The sequence below is a fragment of the Lissotriton vulgaris genome, chromosome 2_1 (assembly GCF_964263255.1).
Source record: "Lissotriton vulgaris chromosome 2_1, aLisVul1.2, whole genome shotgun sequence".
In the NCBI taxonomy this organism is placed as follows: Eukaryota; Metazoa; Chordata; class Amphibia; order Caudata; family Salamandridae; genus Lissotriton; species Lissotriton vulgaris.
In genome coordinates, this window is record NC_141687.1 from 118,851,055 (window position 1) to 118,877,983 (window position 26,929).

At 45.9% G+C, this 26,929-nt stretch overlaps 1 protein-coding gene across 1 annotated transcript in view; it reads right to left on the bottom strand.

Annotated features, from left to right (window-relative positions):
• Positions 1-26,929, bottom strand: part of TMEM97 (transmembrane protein 97) — a 78,186-nt gene that overhangs the window by 18,949 nt on the left and 32,308 nt on the right. Inside the window, exon 2 of the mRNA XM_086954550.1 lies at positions 12,745-12,889. Within this exon, the coding sequence (XP_086810676.1) occupies positions 12,745-12,889 (145 nt within the window). The remainder of the gene's footprint in view (positions 1-12,744; positions 12,890-26,929) is intronic.

Here is a 26,929-nt window from a genome sequence, read left to right on the forward strand (position 1 = left end):
TTATAAAAAGGAAGAAGATAGAAAACCTTTCTTAGCAGTCTCAGTTGACCAAAACAGTTGGCTGCAAGTTTTTTTTTCTTTGTACTCCATAGTGAGGGTGGAGTCTAGCCACATTGTAGTAAATGTAAATGTAGTAGTATTTGTATAGCGCCCGAATCGACCCCCGAAGGGGTATCTCAGGCGCTTGTACACATACCACTGTGGAACCCTTCCTGGCTTTTCCCTGTGAAGTGTCCACTCCTGGGCACCCCCAAGGTGAAGCCAGGCATCCTAGCATTGTTGGGGCTGTTGTGGAGATTAAGCAAGCTATTGCCCAGAGTTGCAGCGTGGGACCCATGATTAGAATAGGCACGGAGGCAAGAATTATCAAGTCCGCGGAAATGGAGGCCAAGACCCGCCGAGGCGGGAATTGAACCCTGGTCCCGGGCTAGACCTCTGCATCAGGGTCTGCCGCTCTAACCATTGAGCCACACTTCTCACACATTCCAGCGCTTGTATCGCTTTTGGGACTGGGCAGTCTATCCAGGCCATTGGGCACAGAAGAGGGGATTATTTTATTGAAGTTGTTGCCCAATATCATGAACTCAGTCTTGTCTTCCTTGAGCTACAATTTACAATAGGCCATCCATTTGGCCACTTCAGTAAGACCGGGGATTAGACTGAGATGATAACTGGGATGGGGAGAAATAGAAATCACCAACTGGGTGTCATCAGCATAGGAGACCAATGACAACACAAATGAATGAACAATGTTGGCCAAAGGATACATATAAAGGTTTAAAAGAGTGGGGTGGAGGGAAGATCCCTGGGGTTCCCCAGAATACAACAAAAGACTATGTGAGTCCTAGGACTGGTCCTGCACCTGGAAAGTTCTGTCCTTCAAAAAAGAGGAAAGCAGTTCAAAGCACAGCCAACAACGCCCACTTTGGATATCCTATAGATAAGTGTTAAAAGATCGACTGTGTCTAAGGTCTAATAAAATGATGACTGCAGGCCCTTCTTTATCCAACAGAGATCTAAGCATCTCGAGCACAGCGAGCAAGGCAGCTTTGGTGCTATGCTGGGGTCTGAACTCCATTTGAGGTAATACTCAGATTCCAATGGAAGTCAGGGACACAATTGGTGCAGCTAGGTCCTGAGCAAGATTATTGGCACTAAAGGCAATAAATACTTGCATTGTATCGTGATTAGCCTTTCTTTTTTATTAAAAGAACCGTCATTAACGGAGGTGTTTGAAAACTTCTGAGATTTACAGATTTGCTTTTAGGCCGGGTCATAGCTCAGTTTTCGCTAGACCATATGTGAGCAACAAAAAAAGAGTTTTAGAAACAAACCTGAGAGAGGAGCTTTGGCTCCACCCACGTTGGTTACATTGATTGAGAAGACGTTGTGTGCTGCCACCAAGAAACAGCGCTTATTGAACTTCTATTGGCTCCTGAGGGGCGTTATCCCACCTAAATTTGCAAGGGGGAAAACCCCTCCACCGTGCATTATTGCATAGACTAAGACTATTGCGCCATGAGCCAGCAGCAGCATGATTGGCAGAAGTATCAGGACGCGCTTACTATGCGCATTACCTAGGGTGCAGATAATGTTTTGATTGTTATCAATGGATAAAAGACCTATACTATCTATATCAGTATCAAATGACCGGACTATTAAAGTAGAATCTTTACTTCAGGAAAAGCATTGCTTAAACCCTCCGACTTCCAATAAACACCCCCACAAGACACACCCATGTGCTCCACATAATGGATGACCAAGAAGCCTCACGATCAGCTCATTATAAATCTTGATCCTCCGCCAAAGAGCGATAAATACTTCTGCAACGTTATGTCAAAATGGGTACAAAGGCGTTTACCAATCACAACTACGACGCATCCTACATCACATTCAAGTACATATACGGGGCAGGTGCAGGTCCCGAAGGTAAAAAGAGCAAGAATGGGTGGAAATTTTTTTAGAGCCTCGACTGCTAGGCTATGGAAGATGCTGCCAGAAAAGCTGCGCTTGGAAAACTCGGAGCTCATATTCCGTAAAGAACTTAAAACAATCCTGTTCCCCAAACTTTAGTGCTCCAAATAGGTCCTCTTTTCACAATCAGAATCAAACGCTAATGGAAACAACAGCAGCAACTAGCGCGGGGACACACCGGCTGGTGTAACCAAGCGCTTTATAAAATATATAATAATATAATAATATTCTCATGGACTCAACGGCTGAAGGCTCACCTTTCGGGTTTGAAGTTTTGGGCGCCAATTGGAGCAGATATATACCCATACCTCTATTAATTTCTATATTGATGTTCATTGAGACTGTTTAATTACCACTTCCTACCAGATCTACGACGACTCATTTGTGAAACCTTCTCATTAAATCTGAATGGCATAACTAATTATGTCAAAAGGAAGAGGAAGAACGACCTTGCATCTTGGATTCAAAAAGCGCTACACACTGCCCTATTGCACTTTCCCCTCCCCCTCAAACTTGTAACTCCTACAGGCTGCCAAATTTCAAAGAGACTTGGTGGGCAAAATGATACGGCATCTGGATCCACTTACAGAAAAGGTGGGGTAGAGATCCCTATCCATAAAATGTGCTTGCGCAGGTTCTGAAGACCTGGTATGTCAAAACCAGCCATTTTTATTTGTCAAACTGTCCTTACAATGCTTTCAATTAGGGATCTGATCAGTAGATGCCCCCAGCGTGGGCAAATTCTGATTCTTCTCCACATGAAGCAGAATTCTGACTGAGATTGACCATTCCACATTATTGGTCGGCGGCTTCTGGAAAGTCTCACCAGATTTAGTGCTGGATAGATCTGGTCCTCCAAACAAAGAGTGCAGTCCGGACAAAGGTCTTCTTGTGGCTCTTGTGGACTATGCCTTACTAGCACCCTGGTGACAAACTCACCCCATCGATAGCCTATCCTTTTCTGTTGTGCGTCACACGGCACAGAACCAGAGCTGGACTCTTTCGTACTCACTGCTCCTTTGCCACGTGCTCTCACTATTGAATTATTGATCATGGAATTTCAGATCACTCCTTAAGCAAGACTGACATGGATGCGCAATTAAAAATGTTGAAATCACATCGATGGAGGATGCCAACCTTGAAATACAGAAATCCAGCTGATAAATTAATATTTTCTCAGAGACTGAATGAACTTGATCGAGTGCTCAGCTTCCTACTCCAGTGCAAGCAGAAAAGTCTTTGTCCGGGGTCAAATAATGGAAGACATAGCCATAACCAACAGTCAAACATTAAAGAAACAACATTAATTAGAAGAGGACCTTTCTATCTTCTTGAAGCAATACCGCAAACGACTCATAACTGACTTATTGACCACAATAATGCAGGCAAAATTCAAGCTTAACTCTATTTCTGCATCAAGAGTGAATGGGCCTTGGCAAGATTCTACCACAAGTCCTACAAACCAGGCGAAGAAGACAGATAGAATATTAGCATTCCAACTGAGACAAGACATGGCTTCTAGAGAGGTCCTAACAATACGAGCCTCCTCAGGAGCACTGGCTGAACATCCTCAAGAAACTGAAATGACTTTTAAAGACTACTACTCCTTCCTCAATTCATTGGAACCTGGCACTAAAGAATTACAAGACACCCCCTTCTGAGAGACACTCCAGTTACCCTGACTAACTCAATCAGCAGCAGCTTTGTTGAAGGCGGATATTGCAAAGAAGGTAATCTGTGAAGCCATCACGGAGATGACCAAAAATAAAGCTTCTCCAGATGATGGCCTTCCTCTCAAGTTTTAGAAAACAACTTCTTCTATAGTGATACCAATATTAACCCCTCCCATGCCCATGACGAGCTTAGCTCGTCATGAGCCACGGTGCTCCGGTGCTCATGGCGAGCTCAGCTCGTCATGAGCCATGGTGCTCCGGTGCTCATGGCGAGCTCAGCTCGTCATGGCCCGCGGAACGCTCGCACGCTGGGATAATTCCCCTGCTGTGCTGAGCGTCCCATTAAACGGGCGTGGTCATGACGAGCTGAGCTCGTCATGAGCATGGGGGTGGGGGCCACGGTGCTCCGGTGCTCATGGCGAGCTCAGCTCGTCATGAGCCATGGTGCTCCGGTGCTCATGACGCGCTCAGCACGTCATGGCCCGCGGAACGCTCGCACGCTGGGCTAATTCCCCTGCTGTGCTGAGCGTTCCATTAAACGGGCGTGGTCATGACGAGCTGAGCTCGTCATGAGCATGGGGCGGGGGGCACGGTGTGCGCCCTCCCACCCCCTAGCACAGCAGGGGAATAGCCCCAGCAGCCAAGGGGTTAAACAGGGTTTATGCTGAAGCAATCTCGCCTGATGGCTTAAGCCCTGAATTTAATAAGGCACTTATTTCCCTAATATTAAAACCGAACAGAGATCTTTAGTTATGTTCTTGCTCAAGACCCATTTCACTTAATAGAGGCATGAAGATACTGGTAAAGGTCTTGGCCCCCATATTGACAAAGTTTCTTGAACTACAGCTACACAAGAGTTAGGTGGGCGTTTCATCAGGCTCACCACCAGCCAACTATCTTCACACTTTTATTCATCTTTTCTGGAAACTAAGACATATTCAATGGGAGGCTTTAGTGGTCTCCCTCAATGCCTTTGATCGTGTAGAATGGCCCAACATGTTTAAAATCTTCAGGACCTTTAGCCTTGAACACAAACCCATTCATTAAAAAAATACACATCGGATGGCTGTACCAAATACCCATTACTATTGTCAACAGCAATACATATCTGAGAAGTTTCCCATCCATCACGGCACATGTCAAGGCTGCCATCTTTCCTCTTTTTGCTCATGCTTGAACTCTTGGCAACAGCAAACAGAAAAATGTAAAAAATGTATGGTATGTAAAACAGGTATGGCATCCTAACTGATGAACTGAAGCTATTGGTCAACACAGATATTATGTTGACTCTTAAAAATCAAGAACAGTCTCTGCATGTCACTCCAAGTATCATTTCCACCTTTCAAAGTTCTCAGTCTATAAAATAAACCGGGCAAAATGTACGCGCTAGCTACGAATGCCTTTACCATGAAAGCAACACAAGTGGAACTCCACTTCCGGTAGATGCCGTGCAATTTGAAATATCCTGGTATCTGGATCAGCTGTAACATTAACCTAATGAAAACGGAATTCATACGCCGATTGATACCTCAAGATGGACCGTTCTCTAATGGAAACACATACAACTGTTGCTCTAGGGTTGGGTAGACAATTAAAATGGTCATAGCCTCAAAGACTTAATTATGTTGTTAGCATATTACCTTTACAAGTCAAACCATACGTTTGGGTGGTCAACTGCAAAGGCTCAAAATGGAGAAATGATGTGCCCCTACAACAGCGGTAGGATTACAGTTGCTAAATATGGGACTGTATTATGTAGCCCATCGTCTATCACAGGGGGCCTCCATCTTCTCTCCTCTCTGGAAACCTTGGATTTAGCACTCATTGAGCAGCAACTATGGGAAAATCCTTTAGGGTTATTAGATCTATAGCATGGGGTACGGAATTCAAGTGAACCGGATAATCCACTGCTTGATGTCACAGAGAAGACCTGGATGAAAGTACATACCAGAATCAAGCGAATAGGGTTTCCTTAATCTCAACACACCCCTAAGGAACAATGCAGAGATCATTATTGATAGTGAAATGGTGGACTTGGTATGTTAGGTTTGTGAATTTGTTAGAGTGCGGCTAATTATCCACACGAGTATCCAGGCACCAGGAATCATGGCAGATGCCAAGATCAACACAATGCAACATGTTTTGGCAACTGAACCGAGTCCTTTTGGGAACTGGTAGTGGATTTCAACCTTCCCTGAAATCAAGAATAGAAATACCTATGATTAAAGTACTGCCTACACAGAACTCTAGAACCAGCACCGCTGATACTGGAGGAATCACCTCTTCATCCTTATTTTCAAACAAGGCGTAGCTATAAGGGTGTAATGTCTGGCCTTTTCTTATTGTCGATCGAAGACTTGTAAACCAAATCCTTGCGTACTCCCTCAAACAACTGCGGGGGTCTAAGCTTGCGATAACTTGATTGAAGTTCAGTTTCTTTAAAATACCGCATGGATGGCTTTGGTCGCCTGTGAAACACACTAAGGGGCACGTAAGTAGTCCAGACACTTACCGGAGGTGCTGAGCCCTTGGAGCGGATACTAATGATAGGCAATGCCATGACAAGAGAAACACACATGCGACTTACCTATCAAACCCTCTCAGGCTTTAGCATTATTAAATGCAGTGTCCCATATCAAGGGGTTCACAAACTACTGGAAGAGGTGGATAGACATCGCTGGCCATAACCAAAATTGACATACTGCGTAAATGGCCAACTAATCTCCCACCGACCAAACAGGACTCGATGAGGGAGGCTGTTGCAGCTTCTCATGATAAGCGATCTACAGACTGCATGATCAACAAGAGTTATTTACTCAGATATGAACCCCTGCTTATCCCTTTTATTGTCCTGATTAGATACTCTGGACAGTGATTAGATACTCTGGACAGAGATTGAACTGAGTCATGTACTGTACCAATGTTACTGCAAGAGACATGCTCGAGGAGTTTGAGATGGTTGGTTAATTTAGACCTGCAAAGAGGTAGAGACGTGCATTGTTCAGACCGCTCTTAACATCATCAGAAAAGTACAGATTAGTGTGATAGAAGATTGATGTATATGTCTTGCATAGCAGTAACTTCTCCAGGGTATAATTTTGCATGTCCACCATTGTTCTGACTATGTTTTTTATCCACATGTTTCTTCAAAGCCTGGTATTATGGACTCTGCATTTACTCGTGGTGTATCTGCAAAAACAATCACCCCCAGCGGCACTGCCACTCGAAATGATTATTATTGTCTTTCTTCTCTTCTACTATTCTCTTAATGATTTACTGCTGGGTATGTTAAAGGGTTGGCAGTAGATAAACCTGACCCACATATACTGGATGACAGTCGATTATGCAACTGAAGGTGAGAGGGCTCAATTGCTTTCCTGTTATTACAAATTCTTTTCATGTTTATACATTAGGATTGCCAGATTACATTTCACTTGTTGACAGGCAAACTGTGGTTACAGGTCAGTGAACTAGTAATTGATTAAGCTATAACTATACTTACCACGTTCAGAAAAACAAAACGTATTACAACATTAGTATTAGTGTAATGCTATCTACATAACCCAAATATATGTACGTTTACAAAAAAGAATGAACCAACTCTCAAACAATAAGTCATTCTAGATCACTCCGGATTAAAGGCTCACAACTCAAAATGTGTGCAGCAGCAGCAATAAAGCAATGTCCTGCCAAATACTCACTTTTATGAATAAAAGAAGTAGTTTATTTCTGTTGGACCCGGCCCTTTAGGCAGGTTCACCCCTAGACTTTTTGCTTTTTCCTAGCCTGTTTATGGAACCTGGTGGTGGTGATTTCAGGCCTCTGCGCACTTTTCCACTGTGGGACAGTGTAAAGTGCTTGAGCTCTCTGTGTATGCGTGGTGAGTGACCTGCCCTCCTATAGGAATGAATGGGGAATATGTATGCCCATGGTAGTTCCCGATGTGTGGGGAGTGCAGGGTCGAGTTTGATATGTACGAACTTGTGAGAGTGAATGCTGTGTAATGGTATATGCGGCATGATTGTGTCTAGTCTAGAAGCGCCACTTTTAGAAGTTGGCATATTTGTGTAAGTTGGTTCTGGCGTGTGATTGGCTGGTGAGCCTGGCCCAGAGTGCCTGGGCATGCTGTGGATTAACTGTCTGGTTTGAGGGTGACAGGGGCTGGAGAGCCCAGGAGGTTGTCTGAGTCAGCCCGTGGATGAAAGGCAGCATCTGCTGCCAGGGAAGTGGGAGGAGATCGCATCTGATAGTGCAGGGCTGTGCCTGCCTGACCACCCTGCTGGCTCCCCCTCCTGCTGGCCAAATGTCACCTCTGACCCTGATACTGACAGGCTGAAGGAAACCAGAAACACCCCAGTGCTCCAGCAACCCCAGAACTGGTTTAAACCGGGCTCAGGGCCCCCTTGCACAAAGACTTCAAAGGACTTCAAAGACTTTTCTGTGGATATAGAAGGGGCTGTGTCCCCTTCCAAAATGTTCTTGTGTGGGACTTGAATCTACCAGGGGCGGGCGCTGCCCAGCCCCTGGACGCCTGGAGAACTGCTGGGGGACTCCTCTGCCTTGCCTGGGCAGATGGGGGGGACATTGCTTTGCCCCCTTGAAATCTTTTGGACCTTTTTGCAGCATGGAGAAGCTGCATTTTCCTGCAGGAAGCGCAGTGCTTCCCCCTGAGCGCCTGGGAGTGCTCTGCCTGTTTTCTAGCGCTTTGGAGCGCTTTATTTTCGTTTGTAGCGCTGGACGCGCTGAGGTTTCTTGCCCGTATTTATTTAATAATCTGCGAGTGCCCACCTCGCTGGTATATTTTATTCCACGAGGGAGCCCACTCCTCGGTTAATTCAGCCCCCTGCCTAAGGAGAAGGGCCGCTGCGCTGCCTGCAGCGACCCGGAAGTGGTTGGCCGGCCGGCCAATCCCAGCGCGGCCGGCCGGGCCCGCCCCCGCAGCCCGGGAAGAGAGGAGGTGTTTTCCGCTTCCCCCTGCCAGGGGGAAGCCTTTGCCGGTGTTGCCGGTCTCCCATGCCTGGAGGGAGACCGGAGAAGAAGGCACCCGAGAGATGGCGGCCGGTGCCGCCGGTGCGGGGCTCCCATTGCTGTGGGAGAGCCCCGCAGGCACCAGCCCGCCGTGAGAAGAGAGCGGAGGGGGCGCGGGGCACATTGTCGGTGCCCGCCCCCACCGCCAGTGAAGCTGCCCGAGAGGAGGAGTGTGGCCGGCTGCTGGGGCTCCCGTGTGCAGAGGGAGCCCAGAGTGAGGAAGTGAGCGGCCGACAGGGCTCCCGTGAGCTGAGGGAGCCCTGCAACGAGAGGAGAAAAAGCCGCGAGTGAAGCGGAGTTCCCCGACCAGCCCGGTGAGTGTCAAAGGGCTGGGGTTAGGTGGGGAGCTTCGCGGGCGGCAGGACCTGATGGAGGCAGTGTTCGAGCGGCCCGTGGCAGCGGGCCGCTCCTCCGCGAGGTGGTTCTCTGAGCCCCGAGGCTCTTGCGGGCATTGGTCATTTTGAGCCCTGCAAGGCTCCCTCTTATGGGCACATTTTTGTGTGGTGCAAGCAGGGCGGCCCCGGTTGGCAGTGGGTCGCCCCACCGTTGTAGAGCCGTGAGGAGGCTCAAGGGGCCATTCTAGCTAAGGGGGGGGGGCGTCGGGGTACATTGCCGGTGCCCGCCCCCTCCTGCTTGCGAGAGGTTTGGTTCCAAGAGTCCAGGAGAGGCTCAAGGCACCCCAAGTGTTCCCGGGTCCCCCGTGAGGGACCCCACCACCTAGTGAGGCCGCATCTTCGTCCAAGAGCCTGTGTGGCTCCAGCATTTAACTAGGTGTAGTGTTTGCCAGAGCCTGTGTGGCTCCAACGTGCGCAGTGTTTGGTGTAAGAGCCTGTGTGGCTCCAGCAGTGGCGCAGTTTGCGCCTAAGGGCCAGTGAGGGCCCTGGCGCAGTTTTTATGATTCTCCAGCTGCCCAGCAATTAGTGGGCAGCTGCACCGTTTAGGCGCAAGATGGAGAGCGAGTCCCTGAGAGGGACAGAGATGGCACAGAGGTGCCCGGCCAGTCACAGCTGCGCAGCACTTAGTGCCAGCTGCAGCGTTTAGGTTTTGTGATTGTACTCAGGTGCCCAGCAAGTAGTGGGCACCTGCAACGTTTAGGTTTTGCGCCAGTGGCGCACCCTGGACTGGCGCTGCATGGCAGCGCACCCTGACATTTGGACCCAGGGCATCTTTGCCAGGGACTGCCACAGGTGGTGGCTTATGTAAGTTGTGCGCAATGTGGTTATCTGATATGTCTAGGATGGTAACTGCCTACTGTGTGTTTTTGCGCTATTGTATTGTTCTGGCACCTCTGAATGTTTTTAGGCATCATGTGTCTTTCTTCCCATGTGCTGCACCTCTGAATGTTTTAGGCATCATGTGTCTTCTTGCGCTGCACCCCTGAATGCATTTTAATGCATCATGTGCTTTATTCTTAAACACCTCTGAATGTTTTATGCATCATGTGTTTCCCGTTATTACTCCTCTGAATGTGTTTTCATGCATCATGGGTAATGTGTTATTTCCTAGACCCCTAAATGCTGTGTGATACTTAGGTGGTTGTTCTTTTTAGTACAGGTGGTCCTAGTAATGTCCTGGTTCCCTGCGTGACATTCTCCTACAGTGGTTAGGGTTGCGTAGTGTGTACTTACCTGTTCCCAGTAGATACTGGTTGTGATTTCTAACTGTTACTTTGTGCTATAGTGATTTTATATACTTATTCTAATTTCTAAAAGTGCTATTTCTAAAAGTGCTGATTATGACAGTGGCCTATGTGGCCCTGTCTTGTAAGTAATCCCTTGTAAATATTGCCCGTGCCAGTTGGTACAATGTACATGTGTGATTCTATCTGATATGTTTTGACAATACAAAAGTTATTTTATAATAACCTTGTGTGGAGTTTCTTTTGTGGTGTGCCTAGTATGTGTTGCTGTTGTGCGCTGGCGCAAATGCTTTACACATTGCCTCCGAGTTTAGCCTTACTGCTTGTGCCAAGCTACCAAGGGGGTGAGCAGGGGTTATCTTGGCGTGTGACTTCCTTGCCCCGACTAGAATGGTGGTTTCTGCCTGGCTTTGGCGTCAGCCTTAGCCTACCAGAAATAGCCGGTTCTAACAATTTCCTACTGCTATCAAAGGAAAATTATGACATACAGAACAACTGCACAATAATTGAGGATATGGCTCTAGTGTTTAAATGGCAATTCCCTGTCCCACTACTGCCTCGCGGGTTATTCCCCATACACGACTGGTATGCCCTACTGGCAGTCCGAGTCTCAAGAGCGTACTTTGACTCAATTAGCCAATGTTCTAGCGCTGTAGCGCTACTAGCGGCAAGTCCCCCAGGGTGGATAGGTCCAAAACCAGTCTTACCTGCATCAGCAGGAGGGAAGTGTTCGGAGTTCCTGAGTGCGCCCCGTCCGTGGGTGCTGACGCGTCAGGTAAGTCGTCCGCACGCGGAAAATGAGGTTGCACTCAGTGGGTGCAGGATCTCTCACTCGCGCACGACCGGAGGCTTCCTGCGGCTCCTTCTGTAGGGTAAGTGTTTATTTGGCTCCCAATGAAGAGTGGCAATGACGATCATGTGTTTGGTCCCTTGCCTGGTTGACGGTGCTCCCATAGCGTCCTCACTTCTCCAGCGGGGTAAAACATGTTGCAATCCTTGGTCCTCCCAGTGCCTCACTCTGGCATACAGGGTCACCGCAACTCACAGTCCTCAAGCTTTGCCCGATCGGACCAGTGATACTCTCCAGGGCACAACCTCCTGGCATACAGGATCACCGCTTCACTACCACACAGGGCTATGGCCCCTTTCTGCACTACAGACTTTATCTGGCAGCTGCAGGTGGTATACAGGATCGTCACTCTGCTACCTCACAGGGCTACTACACTCCCTTTCTGCATGGAATTCTGTCTCCGATGGCCCAATGTGGCACACGTGGTCACCGCACCGCTACCACGCAGAGCTCCGCCCTGATCACGAAGCACAACATACAGCTAAGTTCAAGATGGTTCTCTCCTGGTATATAAGAGGGTGATCGACTCCGTCTTGCACAGCCCAACTCTTTATAATTCTCCAACCAGCCCATCTTCTTCCTAAGATGTGCCCAAGCCCCTTCCTCATGACCCTTCACTGAATCGAAGAACATCCTGAAGTGTACAAGGGAGGCTGGTCCTCTCCTCCCGAGTATGTGTCCCACCCAGCTTACAGGAATACACAAATCTGTTGCGGGCGGTCTCTACCAACTCTCCATGCACTCACCATGGAGGTCAGGGTCTCCCAAATGGATCCCAGAGCCCTCCATGTAATGTGCCATTCAAAGACACACTTACACAAAGTGCATGGATACAGTATACATGCACTGCACAGTAACTTATCTCCATGTACTGAACCACTCACAGGCACACATACTCCCAGCACATGCAATTAACATGCATGCACTGCCCAGCACTGTGTCCTTTATGTATTGTACCACTTACAGGTACACATACACCCAGCACATGCATTTTTATACATGCACAGTACATCACTATATCTTTCAGGTACAGTACCACTCACAGGCACATGCACATCCAGCAAATGCATACACCATGCACACACTGTTCAGTACTGGTTTTTACCTGTACTGCAATCCACCCGGCGCCAATACATCACTTATGCGCTGCAAAGCACTTCACACTAACCTTATTTAGCTCAAGCATGAGTTAAGCGCACAGCAGCGGAACATTAGAGGCGAGCAAGCCTGAAGACCGCTCTCCTGTGAAGCAGGTAAAAAGGGAGGTGTTCACTGCTACTGATCACTACACGGTATGCTGCCACCACTGCACTGGAGCTGCCTGACTCCTGGGGAGTAGCCCTCCACCACTATGAGAGTAGGACTTTGGGCGCCCTTCCCAGCCCAACAAGACCACAACCCATTAGACAGGACAATGTCCCGGAGCACACATATGACCAGTTTTTGCCGAGGACATCAAAAATCAGCATTAGGGATCCAGACATAAATACAGTCTAGTCTATTACCATGTAGACGACGATTCCATCCTAACAGTGTTATAACCCGTCATGTAAAAAGAAAAGTTAAAAGTTTGCACTCACCTTTATAGAATGCATATGTTGCCACAGGGAAAAAGGGCAGCTGAAGGAGAGCTTCACAGTACACAAACGTAAGGAACCACACCGGGGGGTCTTGCATTAAGGGATCTTTGAAGTTCACTGTGTACCATTTCAGCAGATCTGTCAACTGAAGACAAAAACAGATGAAAAAAGCTGCGAAAGCATCATGAACGGGATAAAAAAGAAAATTAACAAGCATTGGAAATGCAATAGGTCTCGCATTAGAAAAGTTGGAGCTATTGGTTTTGTAAATGACAACTTTTTTTTTATGTGTTGGTCTTGAAAATAGCAAAATTAATAGCTTTGTCATTTACAATGCCAATACTTTTAACTTTTTCAAATGGGACACCTATAGCATTTGTAATGCAACATGTTTTGTATGTACGTGACTTACATGTATTCATATTACAAATACAAATGGCTTTTAATTTTTTTAAATAATTAATACTTAAATAAAAGTTCTTGTAATTTATAATAGCAATAGCTTAAACTATTGTAAATAACTTTTGTGAAGAATATGTTCAGTGTATTTTATTGTGACGAAAATGCAAGAACAGAGGTGAAATATTGATTTTACAAATAACAATGGCTTTTAATTTTTTTTCGAATAATTAATACTTAAATGAAAGTTATTGTAATTTATAAAGGCACTAGCTTAAAGTAAATCCAAAAAAAACAAACCATAGTGTAATATGGAAACATTTACCGCCGAACTGAGAACAATGTAATGTGAAAGCTCTTCATATTTGATTTTTGATGTGGATTTATATAGCGCGAAATTGCTGCCCGGAGGCGTCCAAGCGCTGAGAATACCAGATCCGACAGAGGGGGGAAGGCACGGGAGAAGGGGGAGGTTAGACTGAATGGAACAGGAAGGTTTTCAGTTGTTTGCGGAACGTCGTAAGGTTAGAGTTGGATCTTAAATGCGGTGGAAGGGTGTTCCAGGCCCTCGCCGCATTGTAGGAAAAAGACCTACCTCCAGCTCTGGATCTCCTTACTCTCGGGGTAACTGCTAAGAAAGACTGATCTGATCTTAGGTTCCTGTTGGGCCTGTAGTGATGGATTAGGTCCTGTGTGATCTTGGGGCCAGAGTTCCAAAAAGACTGGTGGGCTATGCATAAGGCCTTGAACAGCACCCTCTGGCGCACAGGTAGCCAGTGGAGAGAGACCAACCCGGATCTGACTGACTGTCTGCGAGGGATGTCAAGTAGCAGACGTGCAGCACAATTTTGCGCTATCTGCAGCCTCCTCAGAGTGGATTCTGGGGCTCCGAGATAGAGGACGTTATTAAAATCAAGGCGGGATTGAATCAGGCCTTGTATCGCTGCTTGCTTGGCTTCCATAGGAAGAAGGGGGAAGATTTTCTTAAGCATCTTCATGATGCCAAAGCAGGTGGCCGAGAGTTTGGTGGATTGTACATCGAAGGAGAGTGATCTATCCATCCATATTCCCAAACTTTTAATACTGTTTTTGGGGGTAGGTGGAGGACCCATACTGGGTGGCCAGAGGGTGGTCGGGAGGCTGGAGATCGAGTTGCCGAGGACCATAAGCTCGGTCTTGTCTCCGTTCAGTTTCAAGGATGATAAGGACATCCAGGATTTTACCTCTTCTAGACACTCTCTGAGTCCGCTCTGTGCAGGTAAATTGGTCTCCTGTGTAAGGGAGACCACTAGCTGCGTGTCGTCCGCGTAGGAAATTATCTTAATCCTGAACGGACGGACGACGTCAGCCAGTGGCCTCATGTACAGATTGAAGAGAGCCGGGCTCAGAGAGGATCCCTGGGGAACGCCACAGTTCAGGGGAATGCTGGTGGAAACTGAATCACCCTCGAACACCTGGAAAAGATCTATCCTCCAGGAAAGACCGAAACCAAGACCAAGCTCTGCCCCTGATCCCAACCTGGGCCATACGGTCCAGCAAGGTGGCATGGCTGACCGTATCGAAGGCCGCGCTGAGATCAAGTACAGCTGCAGACCTTCTAATGTTGATTAAGTGCACTATAAAAAGAAAACTCAAAGGAATAAATCTGTGTCACTCGAGCCCTGCGATGGGGAGAGTGATTTCCATATTTAGAGCATTACATTAATAAATGTCACAAGCTTTGTCTCTTGTGCCCGTTTACACAAGCGATTGAGGCATGGTCTGTGGCAAGCGAAAAACAAGGGGGAGGGGCATATCTGCGCCCAAAAAGATGAACCCCAGGACCAAACGCGAGGCCACCCCTTGATAAGCTGAAAGTCTGGGATCATTGGGAGTGTGTGGGGATGATTGCTAAACAGGACGTTCTAAATCCTTGTTTTGAGGTAATGTCTCTGTGCACAAACCAGCCTGCAGGCGCTGCAGCCAGGTCCTCTCCTAAAGTGATTGTAACATGGAATCTGTGAAGCAGATATTTGTTTTATTGTATTTACTGCCCCGGAGATCCAGGTTTACAAAAGGACAACAGAATGAGAAGGCCATAAAACGAGCCAAGCGTGTAATGCCCAGTGGTTCGGCTTGCAGCAGGCTGTGCTTCTGCACCACAAAGGAGCCGGCTAATGAGAGGTCCAATGCAGCCTGGAGAAACGCGAGAGACGGCCCGGCGGCCGTCAAAGTGAAAGTAAACAAGTTAAAAAAAATAAAAGTATTTTAACTTGTTCTTAGCTTTGTGCGCAGTGCACAGAATCACCTGAGCATCCAGACTCACCACAGAAGCAACCCAGCTCCCAGGATGCACTGCAGCTAGCTGACACAAAAGTAGGACAACAGCAAAGGTTTCAGACCGACAAGGAAGGCGGACTCTCTCAGCTTGTCGCCGTAAGTGAGCAACATCTCCTTCAAATGAAAAGCTTACGTCAGCGTTCGAATCAATAAATCAAACAAAGCAGGCAGGCATTTATTTTCAAAACGTTTTTTTATGCAACATAACTTTGCCTTTAAACACTAAATACATAATATTACTCTTATACTGTTACTAGATAATAAAAAAAAACGTTCGCATTTAGAACACCCCTCCCCCCAAAAAAGACGGACTTCTTTCAGAATGTATTAAAACAACCCAACTCAAAGATGGCTGTGTGTATTGTGACGCGTTCTACCAATCATCGGGAATCTGTCCCACCCAATCCCAAGCAAGGGGCAAAACAAATGTGCAATAGGTTTGATGTTTTTTATACTGCGGAACCACATGAACTCGACCACGCGGCACCCGTTATTATCGGCATGTATGCGCACACAATGAACGCCCATGTATACATACTCGTACCGGTGACTGAAGAGCGAGGGGAGGCCATGCAGTTAAGGGTGATAAAACGCCGAAAAAATATTTTGAGTTGATGCAGGTTTGTTAAGTCAGTGATTTAATGGAACCTAATTGTGTTGAGGACAAACATTTGGAAGCAAGAAAAAAAATTAATCGGGGAAATTGATTTTTATTTTCTCTGTTGACTTGCATAGAAGTGGAGGCAGCCCCTGAGATGCTGTTTTCCCGAAAGCTGACACGGCGGGCAGGGGAGGGGGCGGAGCGGGGAGAGGTGCGACACGGCAGGCAGGGGAGGAGAGTAGGAGGAGGAGGGGGGAGGAGAGTAGGGGAGGCACGGCCTAGCGGCCGTGCAACCAAGAAGTGAGGGGGCGGAGCTGGGGGAGGCTGTGAGAGAGAGAGTGGGCAAGGCAGGCGGCTGGGGGCATGTGCACGCGCTTTTAAGCTCAATGCGCATGCGCATTGAGCTTAAAAGTCACGGGCACTGCAAGGAATCGCCACGATTCCTTGCAAGTTAGTTAAACACTGTTTAAGCCCCCATAGTCTCGCAAGCTCGATGCGCATGCGCATCGAATAGCGAGACCTAAAAAGGGGACAATAACTAGAATATTTAAACTTTTATTTGAGTGGTTTATCTAACGCTGGCGATAGATAGATATATATATGCTCTCAACAATGTAAAAAAAGAGTTAGCATACCACTAGGTCTTGCCTTTCCAACTTCGGCCAAAGAAATAAAACCAGCGCAATGGCGTGTATGTGTGATGACGCACGTGTGTGTGTGTGTGTGTGTGTGTGTGTGTTAACACAGCTGCCTTTTTTTACTATGCCAATATTTTACGATGGCGAGCGTCAATTGGTGCATAAGCTAAAACCTTCATATGTGAGCAAAATGGAGTAGCATTCACAGCAAATCTCAGCTGATTTCTCGCAAAAAAATAAATGAAAACAAAAGAAAAAAAAACTTTATAGAACTGCAATGGGGGTAACAACAGAGGAGCTGGTGCAGGGAACAACAGCGGAGCTGGTGCAGGGAACAACAGCGGAGCAGGTCAGGGAAAACCATAGGCAGTGGGCGGGGGAGCAACTAACAGGCTGAAGGCCAGAAGTTTGAGGGATGGGTGTGGTTGGAAATTAAACAAAAACAATAAAAAGTCAGGATGGGGCGAAGCAATGGTCAAGGTCTGGCTGAAGTGGAAGAGAGGGAAGCACATGGAGGTGCAGGTCTATGAGTGCAGGATACAAGGGGCAGGAAAAAGAAAACACGTACATGCTCATGGAGTGCTGAAAGAAAAATAAACAAGCATTGGTAAAGCCAATCGATTTCGCCTATGCGATATTTTGTATTGTATTGTAATTGCATTTATATAGCGCTTACTACCCCTGACGAGGCGTCGAAGAGCTTTTTCTGCGGGTAGCACGCTACTCCGGGACCCACAGAGGATTAGTTTTGAATTAGTATAGTGAAACACGCAAGTACATTTTAAGTGGTGCAGAGGTTAGTCAGTTATTTGGATTTGGAATGATAGCAGAAGGATAGAGTAGGACAAAGGTTAGAATTTATTTATCGCTCGCTTGTTGACGCATGCTATTTGGGGAGCCTAGAAAGGATTAGTGGTGAATTAATATGGTGAAATATGAGGTAATTTTAGTGGTGGATATTAGTCTGTTACTTGGCGTGAGAAGGATTGCGGATGGATAAAAGGGGAAGAAAGATTTGCATTCATATAGCACTTGTTACCCCTGATGGGTGTTGAAGCGCTTTTTTGGCGAGTAGCACGCCACTCCGGAACCCATAAAGGATTAGTGTTGAAAATTAGTATAGTATAAATATGAAGTAATTTGAGTAGTAGATATGTTATTCAGTTATTTGGGCAGTATATTAGTATAGTTGAATATGGAACATGGAATTTGAGAAGTGAACATGTTAGTCTGTTAATTTTGATAGAAAATGGATAGTGGAGGGATAAAAGAGTGAAGGATTATTTTTTTTTAGGAGAAAAAGGGCAGCATTTCAGGCCCTAGTCCCGACCAGTCTCGAACAGGCCCAAACAGGCAACTACCCTTGTCCTCTCCACCCTTAACAGGCCCAAACAGGCAACTACCCTTGTCCTCTCCACCCTTAACAGGCCCAAACAGGCAACTACCCTTGTCCTCTCCACCCTTAGCTGAGACGCCCTAAGCCTGGCCCTTTTTGTAGCCCTAGTAATCAGGTGACCCCTTCAGCCAATGGGAACCCTAGCCCTAACACTATCCAATCACAACACTAGCCCTAACATCTTGAACCAATAGGAGACCAGGACCTTGCAGCCAATCTTAACCCTAGTCCAAGCACCCAATCAGTTCAAAAACCCTGATCTCGACATCCAATAAAGTCCTTAGTCCTACCGCTAGTCCCAACCCAAGTCCAAGCAGCCAATGGTACAAGTAGCCCTAGTCCCTACTTCCAGTAGAAAGCCTAACCCTACTCCTAGTCCCACAACTGGTCCAACAACCAATCACACCAGAAGCACTAAATAGCTACTTCCAATTAAAGGTCTAACCGTAGCCCTAGTCCCACCCTACTCCCAACAACCAATAACATAGGAAGCCCTAGTCCCTACTTCCTATAGAAATCCGAAACCTAGTCCTAGTCCCAACCCTGCAATGATTGAATCACAGACCGAGAAACCAATCAGAACCCTCAAATACCCAGTCAATGAGGACATTAACCCTAACCCAATAGAAACACCAGATACAACCACCAATCAGTATACACATGTGCCAACCATCAGCACACCATATAAGGTCCCAGCAACCTCAGACAAGGTATGCTGGCCAGGGAGTTGGAAGCTGCTTGCTCCTGTTCAGAATCTCCTAGGAGACAGACAGGCTCATTTCACAACTTTGGACTTCAGCAAGTAAAGGCTTCACTAACTCGAAATCTAACAATACTGTTTGAATAAAGCTTTACTCCCCCTGCTGGCCAAAAAACGAAGTGCACAGGCCCCAGTAAATACAGTTTCAACAGCTCACAGAAGCACCCTCTGATGTAGAAAATCCCTGTTGCAAGGGGAGGGGGAGGGGGGCAGGGGGGCTGGCCTCACTGGCTTGTGAACACAAAATGGTGGCTGGGGGTGCACTATTTCAGCACACAGGCCTAAGCACAGAGCAAAGGAGAAATTTGGAGGGAAAACAGATGTCACCAAGGAATGAGAGGGACAAACTACAGAAGTTGGACTGCAAATCCCACAATTCAACACACTAAATGAAGGCAATCATGGGCAGGGAAAACCAAACATTTAAAACTCAACACAGGTGATAAAATATGCAATTACAGGCAGGCTAAAACTACAATTTTTAACTGTAACAACCACAGGCATAGACAGTAAACACAGAAAGTGAAAATCGTTTTTTAAATAACTTTTTGTCTTGGGAAGAGGCAGCACTAGTCTGTCTCCTTACCACTTCCTGGACTCTGCAGAAAGCAATCTGGGGCACATGTGGGCTGCAACTCACAAGATGGAGGACATTTTTTTTACATGTTGCACAATTGAGCTGCTGTGCAACATGGCTTAAAGAAAAAAATAAGCGCTGTGACGATTTTTTCTTTTTACTTTAGGTCATTTTGCAATGTAATGGGTCTCGCGTTTGTGAAACTTAGAGCTATTGACGATGTAAATGACAATTTGTTTTTCTTTTGTTTTTTCTTCGTTTGCAGTTGAGTGATCATTTTTGTATAGCGCTATTGCTATTTGTAGCTAACCGAAGCTCCACGACTGGTTTCATTTTTGTTATCAAACGGCTCCTAATACTTACGAGTTGAGAGGGAATGGTTTTTTGAGAGCTTGGCAGGTGGAGAAGTTGCAGCACCGTCTTTGTTGTGAAGTAGCACAACAGAGTTTAGATGGAACAACATGGCAACAGCAAAGTAACACGATTGGCGCGGGGAGGGAGGGCGGTCCCGAGACCGAGTATCTGCCCTTAATTGGCTCCCAATTAAATGATTCTGCGTACAACTTATTAAAGGATTTTGGCAGACAGTCATGTTAACAGTATATTCGAAATACTAAAAAGTAAACTATTGATGACTTACACAGTAAACCCTGAAGAATGTGAGCGACTAAGTGCGGGACAGAGGAGCAAAGAGATGCAACAACACCACAGCTTCTGAAGTGACAGGAGGGTTGCACCCGGGCGGTTTATCCAGCAGCGGTGCTGCAAACAGTGCCCGCTTGCCGCCTGCTCTGAGCGCCCCTGGCTGAGCTCTTAAGAGTTCCCGCCCAGCGAGCAGAACAAAATAATTTGAATGTGAGCGACTTGGTGTGGCGGAGGGAAGAAAAGATAGCTGCCATGAAACAGACAACAGCTTCTGAAATAGGTAGAGGGTTAGCCGGGCTGACTGCTTGGAAGCGGTGTTTTGCACAGTGCCCCCTCGCCTCACATTCCGCCTGCTCCGAGTGCCACCGGGCTCCCGTCCAGGGTTGCGGGACAAAACAATTTGAACATGTCTGCAGGTAATTAAAAAAAATGTTTGGCTGTCTAGTGCAGAAAAAAAGAAATGCGAAAGCCGACATGTTAAAGATGAAGGGCATTGTGGCGCGTTCTAAAAAAAATATATATATATATATATATAAAAATGTTTTAATGCAGACACTCTTACGGAGCAGGTCACGCTAAGCAACAAAAATATAATTTTCAAAAGCAACTCATATTACCGGTAAAAAGTGTCAGGGAAGTGCGTAGCTGTCGTGCCTGTAACGCCAGCTACAACAAAGAAGTCATTAACAAAAGAGTGCTCCAAAACTGTAAATAAAACGTACAGAGTAACATGTAACAGGGGCATTCCATATGGGGGTTACAAGAGTAGAAAAGGAGCGTCTACTAAAGAAATTAACGAAAGAAAAAAATGCATTTCCAAAAGACAGTCTAAGGAATCAATTAAAAACATGGGCGGAGCTTAAAACCTATATTCTGAATACAACATGTCTCGAAGAGATAGCAGAAGCGCTGCCTAGGCAAGACCTTACAACATCGACAAAGCCAACAGATGAAGAGATGTGGGAGAAAAGACAAAGAAGAAATTATGGTGGATGCAGGGGTAGAAAGGGAAGCAAAGAAATGTGGGTGGAGAGGAAAAGAGATAAGAACGTTAGGTTCTAAATCTGTAGTTGAGCTGCATCTGTGCAGTGCTACCTGCATGCTCTGTCTTTGTAAACTCCAACAATGACCACTGTAATGATCACAACCAAAAATAATATACAATAAAAAGCACAAAATCTGTGTTTAGGTCCTCATTACGTCACTTGAATTTGCCCAGGATGGGAGCGGACAGATTTCAGACACTGCTGGTACTGCGCATCCTCCAAGAACTTAAGCCAAAGCTGCTGCCATGATGGAGTGACCAGGGCCCCAGGATGCTGCAGCTGTAATTGCCGGATAGCGGGATACAAGAACGTGTATTCCAGAAGCTGTATATTTAAAAAAAATCTTACTGCAGCCAGTGAACAAAGTCAGCAGTTCAATTTCCTCTCTCTCTGGTAAGATGCCAACAGTCTCAAGCAGGCCATGCGATGATTGAGGAATTACTGTGCAGTGTTGATAGTGCAATAACTGTGCGGCCACAAGACGTGATCTGTGAACAGCATGTTACTCCTAGAATCAGTGTGCTGGCCGTACTGTGCTAGGAATGAGGAGATATATATATATATCTATATATATATATCTATATATAGATAGATATATATATAGATATATAGATATATATATGATGAAAAAACTGGAGTCTTTCAAAGGTGCGTGGCCAATTGTGGCTTAGCATAGTGTGCCGCCCGACTTGTATTTTGCTGTTTCTGTCATTGTATCCAGATATAGGATTTTGCAAGTAATATCATACCCACAACAAGTCAGGACCATTGGCATTGTCAATGGTTGTTAGTTGCATGTGACATCACGACGATATTTCTGCTCCTGAGTTTCAAAAAGAGAATGGAAATCCAGAGAGAAATGACTCTTTAAATGATTTCCCTTCCCCTACAACGCTCACCAGGCATGACGTCTTGCCAGGGCACAAAACAGAGCCCTATAGAGACCCGTTTCGAGGGCCCCTTTAAACAAGCCTTGGCATAGCCAATAGGTGACCTTATAAGTATTTAGTTATGCAGCACAATATCCTTGGTGCAATAACAAACTGTTGCACGGCTAAAAAACTTATACTGTCCCAAAGGCGAGACCTATTGGCTATGCCAATGCTTGTTTTTAGAGGCCTGGCATGCAGTTTTAAATGTAGGCTGGTAAGAAAGGTGCCAACCGGAGGGGCAAGGTCTAGAGAGAAATAAGATAGGAAGAGAGGTGAGTTATAATGAGATAGCACAAATAGAAAGGTGAGGCACAGAATGGCAGGTCAGGTAAACAAAGTAGAAAGGCAGAGGCAGATAGAGGCGGTGGGATGAAAAATAGATATGAGAAGTAGAGAGTAAAGAGGTGCAGATGAGGTGGAGAGATGAGGCACATACAGAGGAAGGGTGAGGGAGAAGTAGAGAATGGTGAAATAGGGAGAGAGAGACAGAGGTGAGGTAGCACAGATGTATTAAACGAGCACGACATTGGAAGCAGAGAGTGAACGGAAACAGTGAAGTAGATAGAAAGAGATGAAAGTAAAGGGAGTGATAAATGGAGTGGAAGCGGTAGAGAGAGCATTGTAGAGAGAAAGAAATAAAATAATGGGAAAAGTGAGGGAAAGAGGACATCAATAAAAAGAGACATAGAAGGCCAAAAGGTGAGGTGCACTGAGAGGCTAGATAGTGTTTGAGAGGTGGGGAGGAGAGAGATGAGGCAGTGAGTTGTGAGGCAGAGAGATAAATGAAAGAGAATGGTGAGGTAGAAAGAGGCATGCGAGAGGTAGGGAAAGGTAAGGTATAGATGGCAAAAATTATAGAAAGGGTAAGATGAAGAGAGATGAAATTAAGAGGGAGGTGAAGTAAATGGAAGAGAAATAAAGGTGGATGAGATGCAAACCGAAGAGAGAGAGAGAGACAGAGCTGACCAAGAGCTAGAGATCTAGTGGTAGGATCGGAGAGAGGTGGCAAGTTGAGGTCATGAGCGGTAAGTGCTGTGGGGCACTGAGGTTTATTGAAAGAGAGGTGTGACGTACAGAGAGAGTTTGAAGGTAAAACAATAGTGTGGTAGGTACGTAGCCATGCATAAATAAACAGGTAAAAAGGGAGTGTTTAAGTAAAGGAATTAGACAATGGATAGAAAGGTGCGACAGAGAAAGAAAAGTATTGGGTGGTATAGAGAAGTGACAGCTAGTCACAGAGTGTGGTATGTAGAGAAGTACGTTAGAGAGAAGGGCAGGGAGTTAATCTCTGGTCAGGTAAAGAGAGTTAACTTACAACAAGAGAGGAAGAGAAAGAGATGAAGGAGGGAAATTTGAGTAGAGGTGGGAGGTAGAGAGGCAAAACAAAATTAAGTTGATATCCTTACTTTGAATCATGGGAACAGTGCAAGTAAAGCAGCTACATGCTGCCAAAAAAGAGGGCATACTTTACGAGCAAAAAAGAAATGGATGTGCGGAAAATCTAACATATTGCTTTGTCTTTTAGAAATAAAACTACCTTTTCGAAAAGCTCCAACCTGCCCATTGATTTTTGCAATTATGTTGCTTTTCAATGAAATAAAATAGTTAATGATTTGTCTATTGGTTTGATGTATACTTGCTTCTGTGCGTTATTTTGAGGTTTAAATCGTAGACATTGCTTACACCGGAGTCACTGGCGACACAGTGGGGGTCCACAGTACTCTAAAGATGAAGAACCACTGCCCTATAACAGGTGACTTACTACACGCTATTATCAGTAACAATGTTTGCCAGTTACAGATATGACTTCCCTCTGATTGCACGACAAGCCTCCACAAGACTGAGCACTGTCAAAAAATATATAAATATATATATCATTACTGTCCCAAATCAACAGCAACCTTAAGTCTCCCAGTGAAAAAAAAGCAGAATCGAGATAAATAAAGAGCGCCAATGAGATCTCGACCTGCAGTCAGCAGGCCATAAATTTTACACGTAGCCAACCACAAAGTGATTAACAAACTGCTTACTCATCAGAAACCTGTACACGGCTTTGTTTTCCAAAAGAGAGCAAGCCACTACTAACAGGGAAAAGATATATGGCAACATTTAAAAGGGGTAAGAGATTATATTATATCTATATCGATGGAAGTGAACTGTAAACCCATATACACACTAGATTACAGTGCCCCATCTCCAGGCACAACGTTTTACATATATTTTTTTCAACGGAGCACAAGGGATCCTTCAGCAACAGAAGTCAAACTAGCCTTATAGGGCAATGAGGCATGAGAATCTAGTGATTCACGATGCAACAAGAGAGTCAGACGGTGTACGGGTTACTGGCACTCCTCAAGGTGGTGAGTGAAGATACAACGCTAAACAATCAATTCATGGCTGAGACCAGCAGTGTGTACTATTAGCAGAGGATTCACTCCTGTGAGGAAGAATTCACTTTAAGTGTCTTTCCTTGAATTTCAATAACAGCTCAAAAGTGTTTGCGGTGTAACATTTCTACTGTAACCGGCAGACGCCGAGGCGCCAGGCTGGGAAGGAGCCAGCGAAAATCCCAGAGGCCAGATTGGGCCATGAGATTATGTTGTGGCAGTACAGAGGAGCCAGCAGGCCACCAGCAGTCATGGGGGGCACGGAGCCCACTGCAGCAAGTTTGAGACTGCTGAAGCCAGGCTCTACTGCCTGTGACAGCAGGCCATAATACACAGCCCGCATGACAGGGCAGGTCACATTCAAACAGTATCTGGTAAAAAAAATAATAAATAAAAGAGTACCAACTTGCTGACCCCAGCTGCATGCATGCACGCTTCTTGTACAGTGGAGACGAAGTCAAAAGGCAGCAGAGCTATGGCAGGTGGATGGCTAGACCACAGGCGAGCTTACTAAGAGTGAAGGGTGGCAGCTACTGCACCGTAGCGTAGTGTTTGAAGAGGGACCTCAGCAGCTTTTTTACCTGTAACACTACATTTCCTCCATTTCCAAGCCCGGGAGTTGTGTGAGCGCGCGCCAAAATAAAATAAAACAAGCATTGCTTAAAAGCGGATGCCCATTCTCAGCAGGTGAGCTCAGAAAGAGGGCTGCGCGGCCGTGAAAGTGACACGGCCACCCGTGAAAGTGAAACTGATCGCGATCAAGAGAACATGAATATAGGGGGGCGGGATGAAGGGGAACACAAACAGGAAAGATCAAAGAGCAAGGGGTGGAGAAAAATTAAAAGGAAAATGAAGCGGACGAGGAGGGAGTGGGAGAAGTGAGGGGTTAGGGGAGGGGATTCACACGCTGCAAGGCATAATTACAGAAAACCAGATGGCAGCTGTGCACGTTCACATGCGTGTTATCGCATTTTTGAAGCCAGCAAAAGCCTTTGGTAGCACTTTGAAAACCCAGTTACTAAATGTCTTGCCAGAGCAACAGATGCGTTAGCTCAAGCGAGACCTAAAAACTGACAGTGCTCAGACTCGGCCCACTTAAAGCCCTGTAATATATCGATGAGGAGTTACATTCGCACTTGTAGAGAAGTGATATCCGCCCTAGGCCCGACTCGATAAGGTTCAAGAGATGTTCCTTATTCTTTTTAAATATTTTTACAGAAATATCTGTACGGATATAATTTATTGTTTTGAAGGTCTCTGTTCATATTCTTTATTCGTTCAACCATATTATTGGCATTTACCATGATTAACAGGTTCTCAAATCATTCTGAATAACAAATGGACAAAACTGTTTAACGAACCATGTGTCCGATTAACTTTGCTGGACAGGAGATGTTTGGCTGCTTACACTGACTGAAAGCATATGCGCACCAAGCAATAACGATTTGCATGTACAATCCTCAGTATGCCTGAATATTTGACGATAAAATCACTGATCTTGCCTGATTTCCTTTATATGTACAGACATGTATGCAAAATCAATTATAATCATGAACAGCGATTCAAATTTTCTTTTGTATTTCTAATGATTTACACTATTTGCTAAATCACTCACATTAATGTCTGTACAGTCGTTTTCCATTGTTATGTGTACGCTGCGTTTTGCATGATGCTGCCACTATATTATTTCTTGAGCTTTGCACCTGGTCACGTGACCAAGAGCCAGAGAGAGGTCGAAACGCGTCTTTCGTGCCATTAAAGTTCAAAATTTTGCATCTCAAAACCAGAGTGGCTCGTTCTTCTCACTGTATTTGTGCGAGGGATTTCTTTTGCACATAATATATATATATCCATCGCTACAGGAACCACACTTTGAAGGAGACCACAGAAAGTGGAAATAATCTCTTTATTTTGCAATATGGCAGCTTGCTTGCAAAAAGTCTTGGTCAGGATGGCTCATTCACCGTATAACAGCCGGACGCGTTTCAGGATGCAAAATCCCTTCCTCAGCGGCGTGGTCATAAGCACAATGCAGGCGCTGAAATGTTGCACTTCATATCTTAATCCCACCCTGGTAGGCGTGGCCTTCACTGTGGCCTTGTGGGATCCGTAGTGCACGTTTAGTAATACCTCAGTGGGTGCGCTGGCATTTGTGGCAATAAATCCATAGTCTTTGATAATCCCATCCTGATAGACACATGCCCAGCTTTGTAGTGCCATACAGAGTTCAAAGCCAGCGCTTCCCTGTAAAAACGCCAGCATCGATATTTTCTCCCCAATTCCGACATCAGCGTGATGCTCGAAGCGGGACCGCCTACGGCGGCGGGTCTCCTTCACGACTTGGGCAAGCCGTTACAAATCCATCGCTACAGGAACCACACTTTGAAGGAGACCACAGAAAGTGGAAATAATCTCTTTATTTTGCAATATGGCAGCTTGCTTGCAAAAAGTCTTGGTCAGGATGGCTCATTCACCGTATAACAGC